The 15,833-nt window shown below is 62.0% G+C and overlaps 1 protein-coding gene across 2 annotated transcripts in view; it reads left to right on the top strand.

Moving 5' to 3' along the window:
* Positions 1-15,833, top strand: part of SARDH (sarcosine dehydrogenase) — a 65,315-nt gene that overhangs the window by 11,994 nt on the left and 37,488 nt on the right. For both annotated transcript variants that reach the window (XM_082842722.1, XM_082842723.1), the window contains exons 7-12: positions 2,168-2,272; positions 3,417-3,546; positions 7,389-7,475; positions 7,799-7,889; positions 11,964-12,105; positions 14,664-14,747. In XM_082842722.1, the coding sequence (XP_082698848.1) occupies positions 2,168-2,272; positions 3,417-3,546; positions 7,389-7,475; positions 7,799-7,889; positions 11,964-12,105; positions 14,664-14,747 (639 nt within the window). The remainder of the gene's footprint in view (positions 1-2,167; positions 2,273-3,416; positions 3,547-7,388; positions 7,476-7,798; positions 7,890-11,963; positions 12,106-14,663; positions 14,748-15,833) is intronic.

Genomic DNA, 15,833 nt, shown 5'->3' with positions numbered 1-15,833 from the left:
AGCCTGATTCCTGCCCTGGCCGGGGCCTCCTGTACGATGTTGAATGGCAGTGGCGATGGTGGGCCTCCTTCTCTTGGCCCGGTCTTGGAGGAAAGACGGCAAATGAGTAGGCATTTGCCGTGGGTGTGTCTCAGATACTCTTTATCAGGAAGTTCCCTTCTATTCCTAGACGTTGGGTGTCTTTATCAGGAAAGTGTTGTGTCTGTCAAATGCTCCTTTTGCATCTATTGAAATAGTTAGTGAACTTTGTCCCTTATTGATCATAGTATATTACACAGATTTTCAGATGTTAAACCAACCTTGCATTCCCGGGATAAATTCCATTTGGTCATGGTATATAATCCTTTTTCTATGTTGCTGGATTCAGTTTCCTAGTATTTTGTCAAGGATATTTGCATCTGTATTCATAACTGTCACAATTTTCCCCCAAACATCTCAACAGACCTGTCAAACACCTATCAGTAATATTTTCGGGTGTTTTCTCTTTTTTTTTTTTTTTTTTTTTTGCGGTACGCGGGCCTGTCACTGTTGCGGCCTCTCCCGTTGCGGAGCACAGGCTCCGGACGCGCAGGCTCAGCGGCCGTGGCTCACGGGCCCAGCCGCTCCGCAGCGTGTGGGATCCTCCCGGACCGGGGCACGAACCCGTGTCCCCTGCATCGGCAGGCGGACTCCCAACCACTGCGCCACCAGGGAAGCCCATATCAGTAATATTTTCTGCATACTCATACATGGCAGAGAAATCCCATAAAGTCTGTAAGTCCCATTCCCCTCCCCTGAAGGACTCCTCCCGCTGCCTTCTTATCTTCTCCATCAGCCTCTGACCGGCTGTTACTCTGGGACCTTCCTCACCCATCTTCTGTTTGGATCTGCTGCTCTCCGGATCCATGGCATATGGTCTCTGGCCACTTACCGAGAAGGGTACCTGGAAAGTAAACGTTTTTGTGTCTGTGAATGTCTGAAGAAAATCTTTATTCTTTCTTACAGTCGGTTGACGAATTGACTGGGTCGAGAATTCTGTATTTAAAATCGTCTTTCAGAATTTTGAGGACTTTGTTCCAGGTCTTCAGCCTCCAGGAATGCTGTTTCTTTGTTTAGGACCCACCAGTTCACTGGATGTTCCATCCTGATGTGGCCTTGCTGCAAGCCTGGTCCAGTCACAGGGCTTGGTGGGCACTTGTGGGCCCTTCAATACTGAGATTCACGATTTTCAGTCGGAGAAATCATCTTGGATTTTTGCTTTGACTTTCCTTCTACTCCATTTTCTCTGTTTTCTCTTCCTGGAACCCCTGTAAGGTGGACATCGGACCTTTAGGATTGAATTTCTAATTTTCTTATTTTTTTCCCTTTCCTGATTTCCATGCCTTAATCTGTTTTAGCCTAATATCTGGAAGATGTCCTTGGCCTTATCCAGTCCTTCTGTCGAATTCCCTTCTCTTTGGTGAGGGACCTCCATGTCAGCGTCTGGAGTCTTCCCCAAACCACTCAGTGTCTCCACAGAAGACTCTCCAGTCTGTTGTCGAGGGGGGATGGCAGCCGGCTTCTCACCTCCCCGGAGCCTGGAGCCCCTGGGGACCCATTTCTCCAGAGACAGACCTCAGGGCCCCTGCAGGATAGGGCCAGGCCCTGGGCTGCACGCAGCGGGGATGGAAGGGATCTGGGTCCAATTGCTTTGAAGAGACCCTAGTCCAACTTCCTGTTCACGTACACGCACATACTCTCTCTCACACACACACACGCATGCACACTCACACACATGCGTGCATGCACATGTACACACTCGGCCCACCGCCCCCCTGCAGAGGGACCTGGGGTTGCCCTAGGCTCGGCCTTTGCAGATTGGAGGGGACTGGACAGAGGCTGGCAAACTGTCTCCCCTCTCCCAGCCCTGAGCTAAGGCACCGGCCCTCCCCCATCCACTCTGCACCTCCGGTGTTGGTTGAGATCCCCCGTCTGCTGTGTTCTGTGGGTTACCCTTTTCTCTTCCCTCCCTCCGCCCTTCCGTCTTTGCTGCTATCTTATGGGGTTTCAGTGGGGTGGTTTGTCCACTGTGTGACGCAGAGGCCCCAGGTCCACCCTGTCCTCAGGGTCCTACAACGAGGAGGTGGCACCGTGGGCCCAGCTTGGGTCTGTGACCCTGACCCCGAGGCCTCTGTGATCCACCTTGCAGAACATGCCCAACGTCCGCGACCACGACGCCTCCATCTACCTCCGCCTCCAAGGGGACGCCTTGTCCGTGGGCGGCTACGAGACCAACCCCATCTTCTGGGAGGAGGTGAGACACCAGGGCTCGAGGGAGGGGTTGGGGCTACGTCTCAGCGTGGAGGAGCCTTCTTCCGGAGACTGTCCCCCCGGAGCTCCCCCGACCCTGGGGGCTTACCTGAGAAGTGGCAGGTCCCCCATCGCACAAGGTCAAGGTCAAACCCATTTTTTCCAACCCCTGAAGAACCTGGCACACAGGCAGATCCAGACTCGGGGCAGGTGGAGGGCTTGCCTCAAAACATCAATCATCAGAGGCTGCAAAGTGTGAAATAATGACTTTAGAAGATTATGAAAGCATTGAAGCCCTCTGTCCATCAACAAACAATCCCATGCCCTCCTCCACCCCCCGTGGTTGCAGCTGTATCTCCCTCCGGCCTGGGCTGCTCTGCCGGCAGCTCCTGGGGTTCATGCAGGGCCAGCGGCCCCCTCAGCACCCCCCAGCCCCCTCGAGCATGTACGGACCACCCCAGCTCCCGTACTCATGCATTTAGTCTACAAATTGAACAACAAAATGAGTCCTTTCAGCCAGATACTGTTTAACTTTGGGGAGAAAGAGGGAGACCAAAATAAGAGTCCCTGTCCCCAGAGGCCTCTATTCTGGTGGGGAGACACACAGTAAATAAGCAAAGAAGTAATGCATTTGGGATGGTGGTCTGTGCCCCGAGTGAAGCTAGCAGGTTGAGGATGAGCCTGGCGAGACCGGCGTGGATGTCCTTCGGACTGTGGTCGCGCAGGGCTCCCTGAGGAGCTGACGTCAGCAGAGAGCCCTGCAGACAGAAGGCGGGGGAGGAGCTGCCCCAGGTGGAGGTGAAGGCCCTGAGGTCAGATCAGGCTTGCTTTTCCCGAAGACCCGAAGGAAGGTCAGCGTGGCTGTGGGTTGGTGGTAGACGTGGGCAGGGTCCGCTCACGTAGGGCCGATCTGACTTAGGTGAATGGGGTGAAGGAGGGCGGGAGGCAGGGAGACCGGGCAGAGCAGGCGGGCCTGGGGCGGGGCGGGAAGGGGGCGCAGACGGGCTGCTGAGGGGTCGGGGAGGGGAGACACACTGCGGGGACCAGCCCAGCGCTGTCACCACCTAATCGAGGGGCTGGCCAGGCCCCGCCTGGCTCTCGCTCCCGTGGGGCGCTGTCACAGGGCAGTTCCCTGCCCGCCTCCCCAGGTGTCGGACAAGTTTGCCTTTGGCCTCTTCGACCTGGACTGGGATGTGTTCACCCAGCACATTGAAGGTGCCGTCAACCGGGTCCCCGTGCTGGAGAAAACGGGGATTAAGTCCACGGTCTGCGGCCCAGGTGAGTGGGGGGCCTGGAGCCGGCGGGGGGGCTGCCCCCTGAGCCTGGCCTGCGCCGGGCGCGCGCCGGCCGTCCCTCCGTCCTGGGCCTCGGGTGCCGCGCTCGCTCTTCTCTGCAGGCAAAGGACGTGAGCTCGGTGAGGGCAGAAGTCCTCCCACGGGCACGCGGCCAGGCTTCCTCCCGCCCACGCGCGCGTGAGTCCCTCCTGAGGTCCCGCCGGGCTCAATCCCTGCTTGACTTGTCCTTGGAACTTGGTGTTTTCATCCATAAGATGGGATGAGCGCCCTCCCAGCGCCTGGTGAGGCTGAGCACGGAGAGCAGGGCCAAGCTCCTCCCTGATGCCGTCCTCACAGGCCTGCAGACCCCCATTCCAGGTCAGCCTCGCCCCCTTTGCCCTCTGCCCTCGGCAGGCAGGCCAGCAGGGCCACACGCCCACACAGCATGGAAAGGCCCAAGCCGGTGCCTCCCCTCTGGCCCCTGGGAAAGCTGAGCTGCAGGAAGCTGGAGGGAAAGGGGGAGAACAGAGTGGCTCAGCTTCCAATGCCCCCCATGGGTATGCACGGTGCAGCCCCTGACCCTGCCCGCCGGTCGGTGCCCACGGGGATCGAACACCAGGCGGGGTGGACTCGGACCCCCAGCACTGACACGTTTGGCCAAGGCCACTAGTTTATTGTTTAGGGCCTGCCGGCCAGGCTAGACTTTGGACATTCAAACTGTTGTGACTTGTCCCAGCACGGGTCACTCACAGCTCAGCACGGAGAGGTGACCGCTCGACGACAGAGCCTGAGAGAGGGCAATCCTGGGGTTGCCCAGGGAGCTCAGGGACCGCAGGGTGGGGGAGGCCCAGGCACGCTGAGTGTCTCAAAGGCTGTGTGCAGATGGAGAAGGTTCTAGAATAAGATTCAAGCCCGGGACAACGTCAGCGGGAACGTGGTGTGGGGGAGCTCGCACAGCATCCGCCCAGCTCCTTCTGATGGCTGAGCGCCTGCCTCGTGCCCGGGCACGTGGGGAGCGCAGCGGGGGAGCCTGTGTGGGAGGCTGGGCGGAGCTCCCGAAGCGGGAACCCAAGGCGGGTGGGCTCGGGACAGGGGGGCAGCATGTTCCCGTGTGACGGCACTGGGGTGCAGGGGTGAGGCTGCTGGCCTGGGGTCCTGGCAGACGGTGGCCTCTGGGCGTAGAGGGGCCCAAGCTGGCCCTGGGGCCCAGACGTTTCAGCTGCGGGGCTGAGGGCAGGAGGTACAGGGGTGGTGGGAGCAGGGTGGGCCACCCAGAGGGTGCCGTGGGGGGCTGCGGGGCCAGGGTTCCGGGCGGGCGAGACACGCCACCCCAGGCTGGTTCCAGCAGAAACACGTGGGCATACCCCCTCCTTCCTGCACGGATGGGATCGCTTTCATCCTCAAGAAAGGCAAGAAACGGGTAGGATGTGCCTACTTGGGGTGGAGAGAGGTTCCGAAAGGTACAGTTGCCCAAAGAGGAAACTTTGTGTCTGAGGCTCTGAGTTCCTTGAGACTCGGTGTCGGCATCTGTGAAATGGGTGACAGGCGGAGTGAGGCGAGGAAGCCACACATTAGGTTGCAGGGCAAGGCCCAGGCCGGCCGTCAAAGCCTTTCCTACAGGCCGAGCAGGGCGTGAGGGGCAGGCCAGGCCCGGGGAGGGGAGGGGTCCCGACACCAGCCTGCGGACTGACGGGGAGTCCAGGCTTCCTGGTTCCGGCACACACGGTGTCTGCACAGCCGCCAGCCCCGACTGCTTTAATCTGTTCAGCTCATGAAAGAGCCTTTGGGGAGAGGACAGCTTTCTGGGGAGAGGCAGCTGGGGTCCCCCGGCCAACCCCAGGGTCTTGGGGCACAGGGTGCGGTGCGAGAGCTGAGGGCTCACTGCCCCGGCAGCTTCCCGGGGCTGCGTGGGGCTGGCAGTGAGAAACCCAGGCCCAGAGCAATCCCAGGGGCACGGGGAGCATTCTCGCTTTAATTGGACTGGGGGTCATGGCCCCCAGGAAGCCCTACGGGGGGGGAGATGCATGTGGAGTCTGGTTTCCCAGCTGCGAGGGAGGTTCCGTGGGGACATCAGCACTTCTCACCAGGGAGGACAGGCCGGTCAACGACCCCTCGGCCTCCGGAGCAGAACAGGGAAGTCCCAGGCCCCCTTGACTTCGGGGAAGCTGGGGGCAGGGAGACCTCTCGTTCCAAGGTCGGGAGGTCAGAGCCAAGGTGGGGGCCCCTGTCCCATGCATCCTGCATCCTCTCGAGTCATTTGTTAAACATCCAGGCGACCTTGACCCCCAAACTTCCCTCCTGCTGGCTTTCTGTAAGGCTGCTCAGAACGTCGTGGAAACATTTACAACACTCCCGAAGTGCTCACCGGGTCATCCCCGAACATAACTGCATCCTCCCATCACTGTCGCGGGAGCCGCCCCCTGCGCCCCGCCCCTCGCCCCCCGCTTGCCCCCCCCCGCCCCCCACCCCGTCCCCAGCTTGCCCCTTGCAGCCCGGCCTCCGCACAGTCCCCAGAGAGGCCCCTGACGCTTCCTCACAGGGCTGTCCTCACAGGGCTGTCGCCCCTCCTGACGCCTCCCCCGGAGGCTCACCAGTGTCACCGCGGCCTCCAGGGACTCACCCTAGGCCCCGCCCTCCTCTCCGCCCTGCTTCTTCCGCCCTCCCCTGTGGCTGTCTGGGAGGCTCCCCAGCTTCCCAGGGCTGGTGGCCTCCTTCAGCTCAGACGCTGAAGATCGGAGACCGGGGTCGCCGGTCACCAGCAGGGAGAAAGACAGCGCTTGTGACCAGTGCACACGGCGGCTGAGGGCCCGGCTGGGAGCCGGGCAGCCCTGACCGGCGGCCCCAGCTCCTTGCTGTGCAGCGTCCTCCTCTGTGACCCGGGGTTATGATGGCGCCAGGGGGCGGTTAGGAGCGGCCAGCCCTCTGGGCACTCCAGACCCAGAATCCCCTTGTGTTTTCTCCCCAGGCGTTCCCTTTTCCCCTTATTTACCCATTTACTCTCTGTCCCTCTCACTCTCCCGTCGGCTCCCCGAGGGGTGGGGCTTGTCTTGTTCGGCGCCACCTCCCGTGGCTGAGTTCTGGGCACAAACAGGTGGGCTGCAAATATTTGCAGACCGACTAACTCACAGCCCCGTGAAGTAAATACCCTGACCCGGATTTTACAGATGAGGAAATCAAGGCGGCTCTGAGCCAAGGTCACACGCTGGGAAGGGGTAAAGCAGGGTTTGAACCCAGGACTGTGGCTGCAAAGTCCAGCTCTTCATCATTATGCCCTCCAATCCTGGCCTCTGCTCTCGGCACGCTGGCAGCAGACAGAAGCGAGAGACTTGGTCTCCTCTCCCAAAGAACTTACGATCCTTCATTCACTCAGTGAACATTTATCAAGCACCTACTGTTTGCTGGGCCCTGTGCTAGGCCTCGAGACACCGCACACAGTGAGCAAAGCCCAGCCCCTGCCCTCAAGGTACTCGTGGTCCAGTGGGCAAGAGTGCCCTGCAGTGACACAGCAGGAAGATGGTACAGTGACCGGGAGCCCCGTGCAGTGATGGGGGCTCAGGGAGCGGCCCCTCACCAGCAGGAGAATGGTGATAGTCATGAGACACACCAGGACCCCCCCCAAGGCAGAGCCCAGTTCAGGTCGTAAATGCTGAGGAACTCAGGGGAATGTGGCAGGAGCAATCACGGAGGCTTCCTGGAGGAAGCAGCGTTGAGCTGGGTCTTGAGGATAGGGAGGGTCTGGATGAAGGAGGCACCTACACACCCCCACCTCAATTACTGCCCTCTTGGGAGACACCACCCAGGAGCATGTGGCCGGGAGGGAGCTTCAGGCCTACCCCTCCCTTTCAGAGTCATTCACACCGGACCACAAGCCCCTGATGGGGGAGGCACCCGAGCTCCGTGGGTTCTTCCTGGGCTGCGGCTTCAACAGTGCAGGTAAGCGTGGGCAGCAGTGCGTCCCCGACTCCCTGGCATCCCTGCAAGTGAAGGTAGCCGACTGGGCCTCTCCTTCAGTTCTCAGAGCCCCACCCCCCACCCTGGGTTGGGGTGCTGGGCCTGGCAGCACTGCAGCCCTGACAGGGGTGGAGATGGGACAAGCCTGCCGGGAGGGGGTGAGGTCCCGTTAGGAGGTGTGTGGCACCCCAGGTGTGAGATCCAGGGCTTAGGGGCTGATGCTGCCCATAGAGGTGAGAGGGGCACGGAACTGAGGTGCAGGGCCCTGGGGGTGGATCGCAGACCTGCGGCTCTGCTCCTGCCAGGAATGATGCTGGGAGGTGGCTGTGGGCAGGAGCTGGCCCACTGGATCATCCACGGGCGCCCGGAGAAGGACATGCACAGCTACGACATCAGGCAAGGGCCCGCTGGGACCCGTGGGCAGGAGGCGGCTGCCCTAGGATGGGGTGGGGTAAATATCCAGGGCTATTTAGAAAGGAGCCTTCCCTGAAATCCAGAGGGCTTCTTGGAAGAGGTGGCAGTAAGGGAAGAAAGGGAAGAAGCCTGCCAGCGGGGGCGGTGCTGCAGGGTGCCTGGGTTTGTTAGATCCACGGCCCTCTACAGTTTCCAGGACCTCTTGTCCCAGTGTCCTGCCTGACCCACCTGACGGCTCTGGGATCAGCAGTGGGATCTTATCATCCCACTTTGCAGATCGGGAGACTGAGGCCCGGGGAGCAGGAGGGACTGCACAGGCTGCCCAGGAAATGGGGCTGAATTGGTGGTCCTTGTTAGGACATGTGCAGGTCTGGGAGACAGGCAGCCCTGAGCGACATGTCAGCTGCATCCATCCGTCACTCACAGGGTGTCTGGAATCAGTCAGACCCTGTGCCGAGCACTTTCCTCTCTGTAACCTGGGGTGTGATGTATATACTGTAACTGTCGCTGGCAGCAGTGAGCGTGTTTGTGTAGGTAAAACGCTCAGCATCAGGTCTGCACACGGAAACACTAAACAAAGCTGAGCTGAGCCCAGGGGGCACTGATATCAGAGTTGGGAGGCGTCCCACTGACCTCTGTGAGTCGGGACAGGGATGCGGGTGCCCCCAGGCAGGGTCCGGAGGGTGGCAATCGGTGGGGCTGGGGTCTGGCCCCCAGGTGGCAGTTCTGCGCCCCGAGCCCTGCAGGTGGCAGTCGAGGCAGCGGCTTGGAGGGGCCTCTGTGGGTGTTCAGCCCGCTCCGCTGTGACTGGGGAGATCCCAGCTGCCCAGCAGGGCTGGAGGCGGCAGGGCTGGAGGAGCTGCTGGTTCAGCTCAGCGCACCCCAGCTCCTCTGCTCACCTCGTCCCTGCCTGGCCCGCTGGGGACCTCGCGTCCACTGGGGGGGATGTCTGGCCCCCACAGAGACAGACAGACATACCCTGAGGTCCCCCCAACACTGCCGCCCCCTCCATGGCGCCTGGCACAGCGTGGTCCGCTCTGGCGCCACCTTGGAGTCTGTCTGGGTCTGTGCCCACGTGCTCTCCCAAGAGAGGAATGTTCCAGAAATGATAAAGCTGCACGGGGCCTCAGGGATGGGCCAGTCCAAGCCCCTCCCACTACAAACAGCGAAACAGAGGCGCCGTCGCAAGAGGCATCGTGTCTGAAGTCACCCCGCGTGCGAGCCAGTGGGCAGGGACCCAGCGCCAGCCCTGCAGGGCTGTCTGCCGTCCGGCTTCCCTCGCGGGGTGAGCCCTCAGCACTGGAGTCTGACGGACCAGGGCGTATCCTCGACCTCGCCGAGCGGCCTCTCACCTCCGGGGCTGGTGGAGGCCCCTGGCATGGGTCTGAGCCTCCCTCCTCAGCCGCCTCTTCTCACAAGTGTGACATTAGAGGGAGCGTCTTGTGGGCGGGTTTGTGGGTGGAAGGCAGAGCTCCTGCCTCTGCCCCGGCCTGGCTGGGGCCTTGCGTCACAGGTTGGAAGGCAGAGGGCCCAGGGAGGGAGCCCCTGAGTGCTGGGGCCCAGTGGGTAGGGGTCGGGGCTGTGATCTGGGCCACCCGCCTTTCTGGCCCGGGCAATGCACCCAGGAGATAACCGGCTCATGGCATTGGGCCTGAGCGGTCACTGATGTGGGGCGTCCGTGTCCACCCAGCACCCACCCCCCCCCGCCCCCATCCCCACTCACATACTGGACGGCTGCCACCACCGGACCAGCTGTGGCACCGGCACCCGGGGCCTCTCAGCACTGATGGGATGTTCTGCTTCCCTGGCCTGAGTGGGGCATGGAGACCCAGGCGCCACAAGAGAGGCAGAGCCAGGAAACGAGGGCACTGTGTCAGGGAGTCACCAAAAAACCTGGACGAGGGAGCGCCAGCCTTGTGCCCCTGCTTAGACACTCAGAAGGTCAGAGCAGAGCTCTGACCCATGTCACCTCCTCGTCTTACACGCTGGAGGACGGGCTCGGGGAGAGGTGCCTGAGGAGGCAATCGGGGCCCAGGGCCGGGTCCAGGGCGTGTTTGGACCCTGGCCTGCATGTGAGGCTCCCAGGGCTGGCCTGGCACCAGGTGCCCTTCAGGCCACAGTAGCTGCCTCACGGATGGTGGCAGAGGCACCCCCTTTGGACACCCAAACAGGTTCTCAGCTGTCCCGGCCCCCCACCAATTAGCCAGTTCTTCCTCCTCCCTGACCTTGGTTTCCCCATCTGTGAAATGGGAACTGTGATCCACCCTCTCAGTGGAGTGCATTTGAGGCTCATGGTAGAGATGCGTCGCCTCCCCCAGGGCCTGGCATAGGTGGGGTCCAGAGCACGGGCCGTTGTTTATAAAGAAAGCTCTTGGGGTCCTGGCAACCAGGGAAGGAGAAGTCGCTCTCTGTTACGTCAGGAGGGTGGCTGGACGCCGGACCCCGGCTGCAGGCCCCTCTGCCCGCTTGTATGCAGGTGGGAAACGGCAGCCGGGTCCTGGTGGGCCACGGGGAGTGGCCCTTCCGCTGCCGACCCCTGTCGTGCTTGGGCTGAGCTGAGTACCCCCGCCCCTGACACCCACAGGTGTGCACAGGGGCGAGCAGAGGGGCTGGTGGGGGCCTGTCTAGAGGGGCCGGATGTGCCTGTGCAGGGGTCACCCAGCCCTGCCTCAGGCCCATCCCCCTCCCTGGTCCCTGCCACCCAGGGGGTCTGAGAGGACAACTGAGGCTCCACCTCCCCCCTTGAGAGCCCCCCAGGAGCCCCACTCTCAGCGAAGCTGGGTGGATGACCACGTCCCATCCCAGGAGCCACTGGGCTCCTGCTGCCAAGGGGGGTGAGTCTCCTGGCCTCCTCCCGCCCCGGCTCAGCCCCTCGCCAGCCTGCTCCTGCAGCCCCACGTGCTGCCGCTGGGACCCCTCCCCAGGCTCCTGGCGGTTCTTCACGGCCCCCCTTCTTTCTGGAAGCTCCTGGCTCAGTGCAGCAGGTTCCTGTGGCGTGGAATGAGTCAAACCAGGAGCCCCACACCTGAGGCCGCTCTGAGGACTGCACGAGGGGTTCTTGCAGGTGGCCCGCAGCCCTGGGCCTGCCCTGGAAAAGGGCTCCTTACACAACGGCAATCACTACGAATAGTATCTGTCGTGCTAATTCCCACATCGGCAGCACCTGCCCCTGCCCAGGTCAGAGCAGCTGAGGAGCCCTGCCGAGGCTCAGGCCGGCCCCTGAGGACAGCAGCACTGATGGGGACGCAGCTGGGGGGAGGGGGCCCCACAGGACACATGAGATGCCAACAGACGGGGAGTGAAGGAGTGGGCAGGCGGGGGCCGCAGTGAGCTGGGCGCCTGAGAGGTGGGCTGTTCCTGGGAGGGGCTGCAGGGCGCAGCGTGTAACGCAGCCCAGCAACTGGCCACGCTGGGGACCAGACGGAAGGGCTGCTGGTTGGCCCTGGCTGTCCTCCCTTCGTGAAGGCTGGGGGAGGGGCCTCTCAGCAGGAGATCGCGTGGGATCCGCGGGCGGAGTTGGACACCACCATGGGTGGAGTGGCTGCACCTGGTGTCCCCCCAGCTGCCAGGGGACACACGTGCAGGGATCGCGGCCACACCATCCCTGGGAGCAGTGCCCCCAGCACAGCTGGGACTTCTCCCACTCCTCTGCACCTCCTGGGGGTCTGACCTGAGAGGCCGTCACCTTCACGCCTTGCCTCCGCTGAGGGGCACCGAAGGGAAAGGGGCATCACATCTGCTGACCCTAAACTCCGAAGATCCCTCACGTGAGCTTTCACGAGATCATCGGGGCCTGTCCGGCCTGGGGCCCATGGCTCACCCCACGCACTTCCCCGGCCTGAGGCCCTGAGCCTGCGGTGTCCACTCCCTGCGCCCGTCAGCTGTAGGGGGCTGCAGGCGAGGACGCTGAGCTCCCCGAGATTTGCGGGCTGCCCAAGGCCCCTCGGTGGGAGAACGGAGAGCCAGGAGCCCCCCTGAGGCCTGAGCCATAGGGAGGACTCCCGTGGAGGGGACAAGGGTCCCCAAGGCAGTGACGGGCCACTCCATCCACGACAGGCGCTTCCATCACTCGCTCACGGACCACGGCCGCTGGATTCGAGAGCGCAGCCACGAGTCCTACTCCAAGAATTACTCGGTCGTCTTCCCCCACGACGAGCCCCTGGCTGGACGCAACATGAGGACGGACCCCCTGCACGAGGTGCCACACCCCCCCCCCTGCAGTGCCTGCTCTGTGCCGGCTGCCGGCGCTCTCGGGGAGCCCCAGGTGTGGGGTGACAGAGTGCATGCAGCACCCCCCCGCCCCCAGCTGCAGGGCAGGTGTTGGCTCCTTCGCTCCCTGGGCACTTACCGAGGGAATGTGCCTGGAGCACAGTGGGGGGTCGTGAGGGCGAGGTGCACCGGCAGGTGTGTGCAGTCGCCCATCAGGAGGGCAGGACCAGGCAGTGGCATGCTAAGAATACGTGCTCCTGCTTGTGGGGCCTGCTTGGGATGTCTTTCCTCCCCGGCAAGCTTCTACTTATATGATGAAACCCATCGTCAGGTGCCCTTTCCTGGGGCCTGCCCCTGGGCACTCTCCCAGGCCCCTGACAACCCAGGTGCCTTCCCTGTGCTCCCATTACCCACCCCCCACAACCCCCAGTCCATCTCTGTCCCCCCTTCCTTGCCTGTCTACGAGGACCCTGGCAACGGGGGCTGGGCCCCAGTCACTCTGAGCGCAGAGCCTGACTCTGGGTAGGTGCTCAGGGAATGTTTGTTGACTGGATGGCTGGGGCGGGAGGCAGGTGGGCAGGGCGCCGTGAGCAGGTAACATTGAAGCGGAAGAAGCCTCCTTCATCTGGGGCTCCAGCGCCTGGACCCCAGAGGGAGCTGGTGCCCACGGCACCTCCCCAGGACAGAGACATCCTTGGCCGCCGGGCTGCCCTGTCCTCCAGCCTGGCCTAGAGGGCCAGCTGGGAATCTGGGCCCCACGTGGGCTCGGGTTCCCCCAGCCTGCCCCCGGGCCTGCACCGTCCCCGCAGCGCAGCAGTCTCCCGAGGAGCGCAGGGATTGCTCGATGACTCTCGGGTGGAAGATGGGCTCAGACACGTGGCTCACACGTGCACAGTTCTGCCCGGAGGGGGCTTGGCGGGTGCAGCAGCCCTGCCCCCGGGGAGGAATCTGCCTTCACCCACACTTCGCTTCCTCGTCAGCACCCTCCTCGTGACACTTCCCAGCCGTTGACGGTTGGCGTGTGTTTTGTTAAATAGAGGAGCCTGCTCTCCATTTTCCCTCCCAGGAAGGGTGATGCGTCTCTGGTGGAGGTGTCCCCACGCTCACTGGAGGGGAGTGGGTTTTGTGTCCTTGGTTGCCACCCCCTTGGACGTCCAGGGAGGATGCATCCGGGGGTCACCAGTTGGCATGTGACCTGGAGCGCCCTCCCCCTCGAGGTGGTGGCCCACGGGGAGGGGGAGACTCAGGCCGTCTTGGCCTCTGGCGCCCATCGGTCCTGGCACTTGAACGCCCGGCCACGCTCAGCTTCCGAAGCCCACTCCTCCTGGGCGCTGGGCTGGGTTGGCCCCAGGCACAGGGCCCTTCCAAACCTTAGAGCGGAGATCTTTTTTCCCCCCAGGCTAAATTTATTTTCAAAGAAATCTGCCACCACATTACTTTATTGTGTCTGCTGTAATTTCTTATTGTGGTAAAGTATACAGCATACAGCTTGCCATTGGAACCACTCTAAAGTGTACAGCGCAGGGGGTTAAGTACATTCACGGAGCTGCGTAACCACCACCGCTATCCAGTTCCAGAATGTTTTTGTCACTGCAAGAGGAAACCTCGTACCCATGAAGCAATAACTCCCCATGTCGCCCCCACCCCCCAGCCTAGAAAACTACCGATCTATACTTTCTGTCTCTCTGGATGTGCCTGTTCTGGTCTTTTCGCATAAATGGGATCGTACCCTGTGTGGCCCTTGGTGACCGGGCTGCTTTTCCTTAGCTTGCCTCTGAGGTTCATCTCCGATGTAACAGGTGTCAGAACGTTCTTCCTTTGTGAGGCTAAATAACATTGCATCGTGTGGATGGACCACACTGGTCATCCATTCGTCCGTTGATGGGCACCTGGGCTGTCCCCACCTCTGGGTGGCTGTGAACGCAGGTGTGCACGGGCTTGTTTGCGTCCCTGGTGTCATTTCTCCTGGGTGTACACTTAGCTGTGACATCGCTGGGTCACTGGGTGTCCCAGACCGCTCGGGCTGCCGTAACAGACACCACAGGCTGGGGAGCTCGAATTCATCTCTCACAGTCCTGGAGGCTGGGCGGTCAGGATCCAGGTGTCTGCTGACTGGTTCCTGGTGAGGGCGGCCGCCTTCCCGCTGTGTCTGCTCCTGGCAGAGGGACAGCCCTGGTGGCTTCTCCTCTCCTCATAAGGCTTCGGACCCCACCCTTAGGGCCTCATTTCACCCTAATTCCTTCCTCACAGGCCCCATCTCCAAATACAGTCACACTGGGGGTTAGGGCTTCAGCATAGGAATTTGGGGGTGCAATTCGGTCCATACGAGAAGGTAATTCTGCAGACGGGGGATTCTTGAGGCGGGCAGTGTGGGTGCTGGGAGGGCCGCACAGTTGGAGTCAGAGCCTGGGCTTGGGTCCTGGTTCCGAGTACCGGGACCTCTTTGCCCGCTGCCCGCTGCGGTGCCGGGTGGTGGATTCTCCCCTCCCTGCCCTGCTCTGCGCGTCTGGCCAGGCCTGAGTGGGCCTCTTCTCCCTCCACAACCAGGAACTCCTCGCACGAGGCTGCGTGTTCCAGGAGCGGCACGGCTGGGAGAGGCCGGGATGGTTCAGTCCCCACGGCGCGGCTCCGGTGAGTGGCTCCCCGGTACCCAGCGGCCACGCCCCCAGCCCGGCCTGCGCCCGGCCCCTGCCCACTGTCCCGCCTACATCCTCCCCACCGGAGGTGGCTATGTGTCTCCCTGTCCTTAGTGCCGTGGGGCGGGTGTGTCACCTGGCCTTTGGAGAAGCCGAGCCCCGGCCGGTCCACCTGAGGTTGTGGGATGTCCCCACAGGCATCCCTCACCGCCCACGGTGCCCGGCCTTCCACGGCCCAAATGAGCCAGGGGCCAGGAGAGCTGGTGTTCCACAGAGAGGAGGCTGCACACGAGGCTCCCCAGGTTTACGGGAGGAATTAGAGTGTCTTCTCGTAATTTGGTTCATGTATCTTTGGCAACCGCAACTGTGAATGTTAGTAGGAGGATTTAGCACAAAATTATGCACTCTGTGTGTTAGCTCGTAAGTTGGTGTTTCACAGCGTCCTGGCCTCTGGGTGCCCTCCTGGGGGCTGCCCAGCCCCCACCAGGACCTCTCAGGGACCCGGGTCCTCAGAGAAGAGTCAAAACCATCCTGCTTGTGAGCCCCTCGGCCTGGGGTCTCTGGAGCAGGTGATGTGATGCTAAGGGGATGCTCTAATACAACCAGGGAGACAGTATTTGATCCAGATTTGTACAAATTAAACCCCCTTTCCCGTTGCTATGTTTTACCAGTCCCCTTCCAGTGCGACCCATCTCCCATCTCCGTAGCAGCTATGTGCCAAGGCACGTTCCAGGGCATGTTAGGTGAGGTGGATGGAGCCAGAGTTCCTGATGGCTTCTGCCTCTGCTTCTCTGGGGTCAGCAGAGGGGAGGGGCCTAGGTAGACCCCTCCTTGAGCAGGTCTCTGCAGAGCCCACTGCAGCCAGCCTGGTCCGCCCTGGAAGCCCCTCTCCCCCGGAATCCGCGGGCAAGCCGATGAGACCAGAGCAGGAATTGGCGACATACCCCTGGTCCCGAGATGGGCAGGCTGTGCAGTCCCCACCCGGGAGCCATCCTGGGAGTCCAGGGCACTGGGTGACGAGACGTCCCCAAACCCCTGACCCCTGGCCAGGCTACGGCGGGCTGGGATGTTAGGAGGGAGG

This window comes from Leucopleurus acutus, assembly GCF_964270905.1.
Source record: "Leucopleurus acutus genome assembly, chromosome: 7".
NCBI lineage: Eukaryota > Metazoa > Chordata > Mammalia > Artiodactyla > Delphinidae > Leucopleurus > Leucopleurus acutus.
Note: the sequence above shows the minus strand (reverse complement) of the source record. Positions and strands in the feature narration are given on the sequence as shown.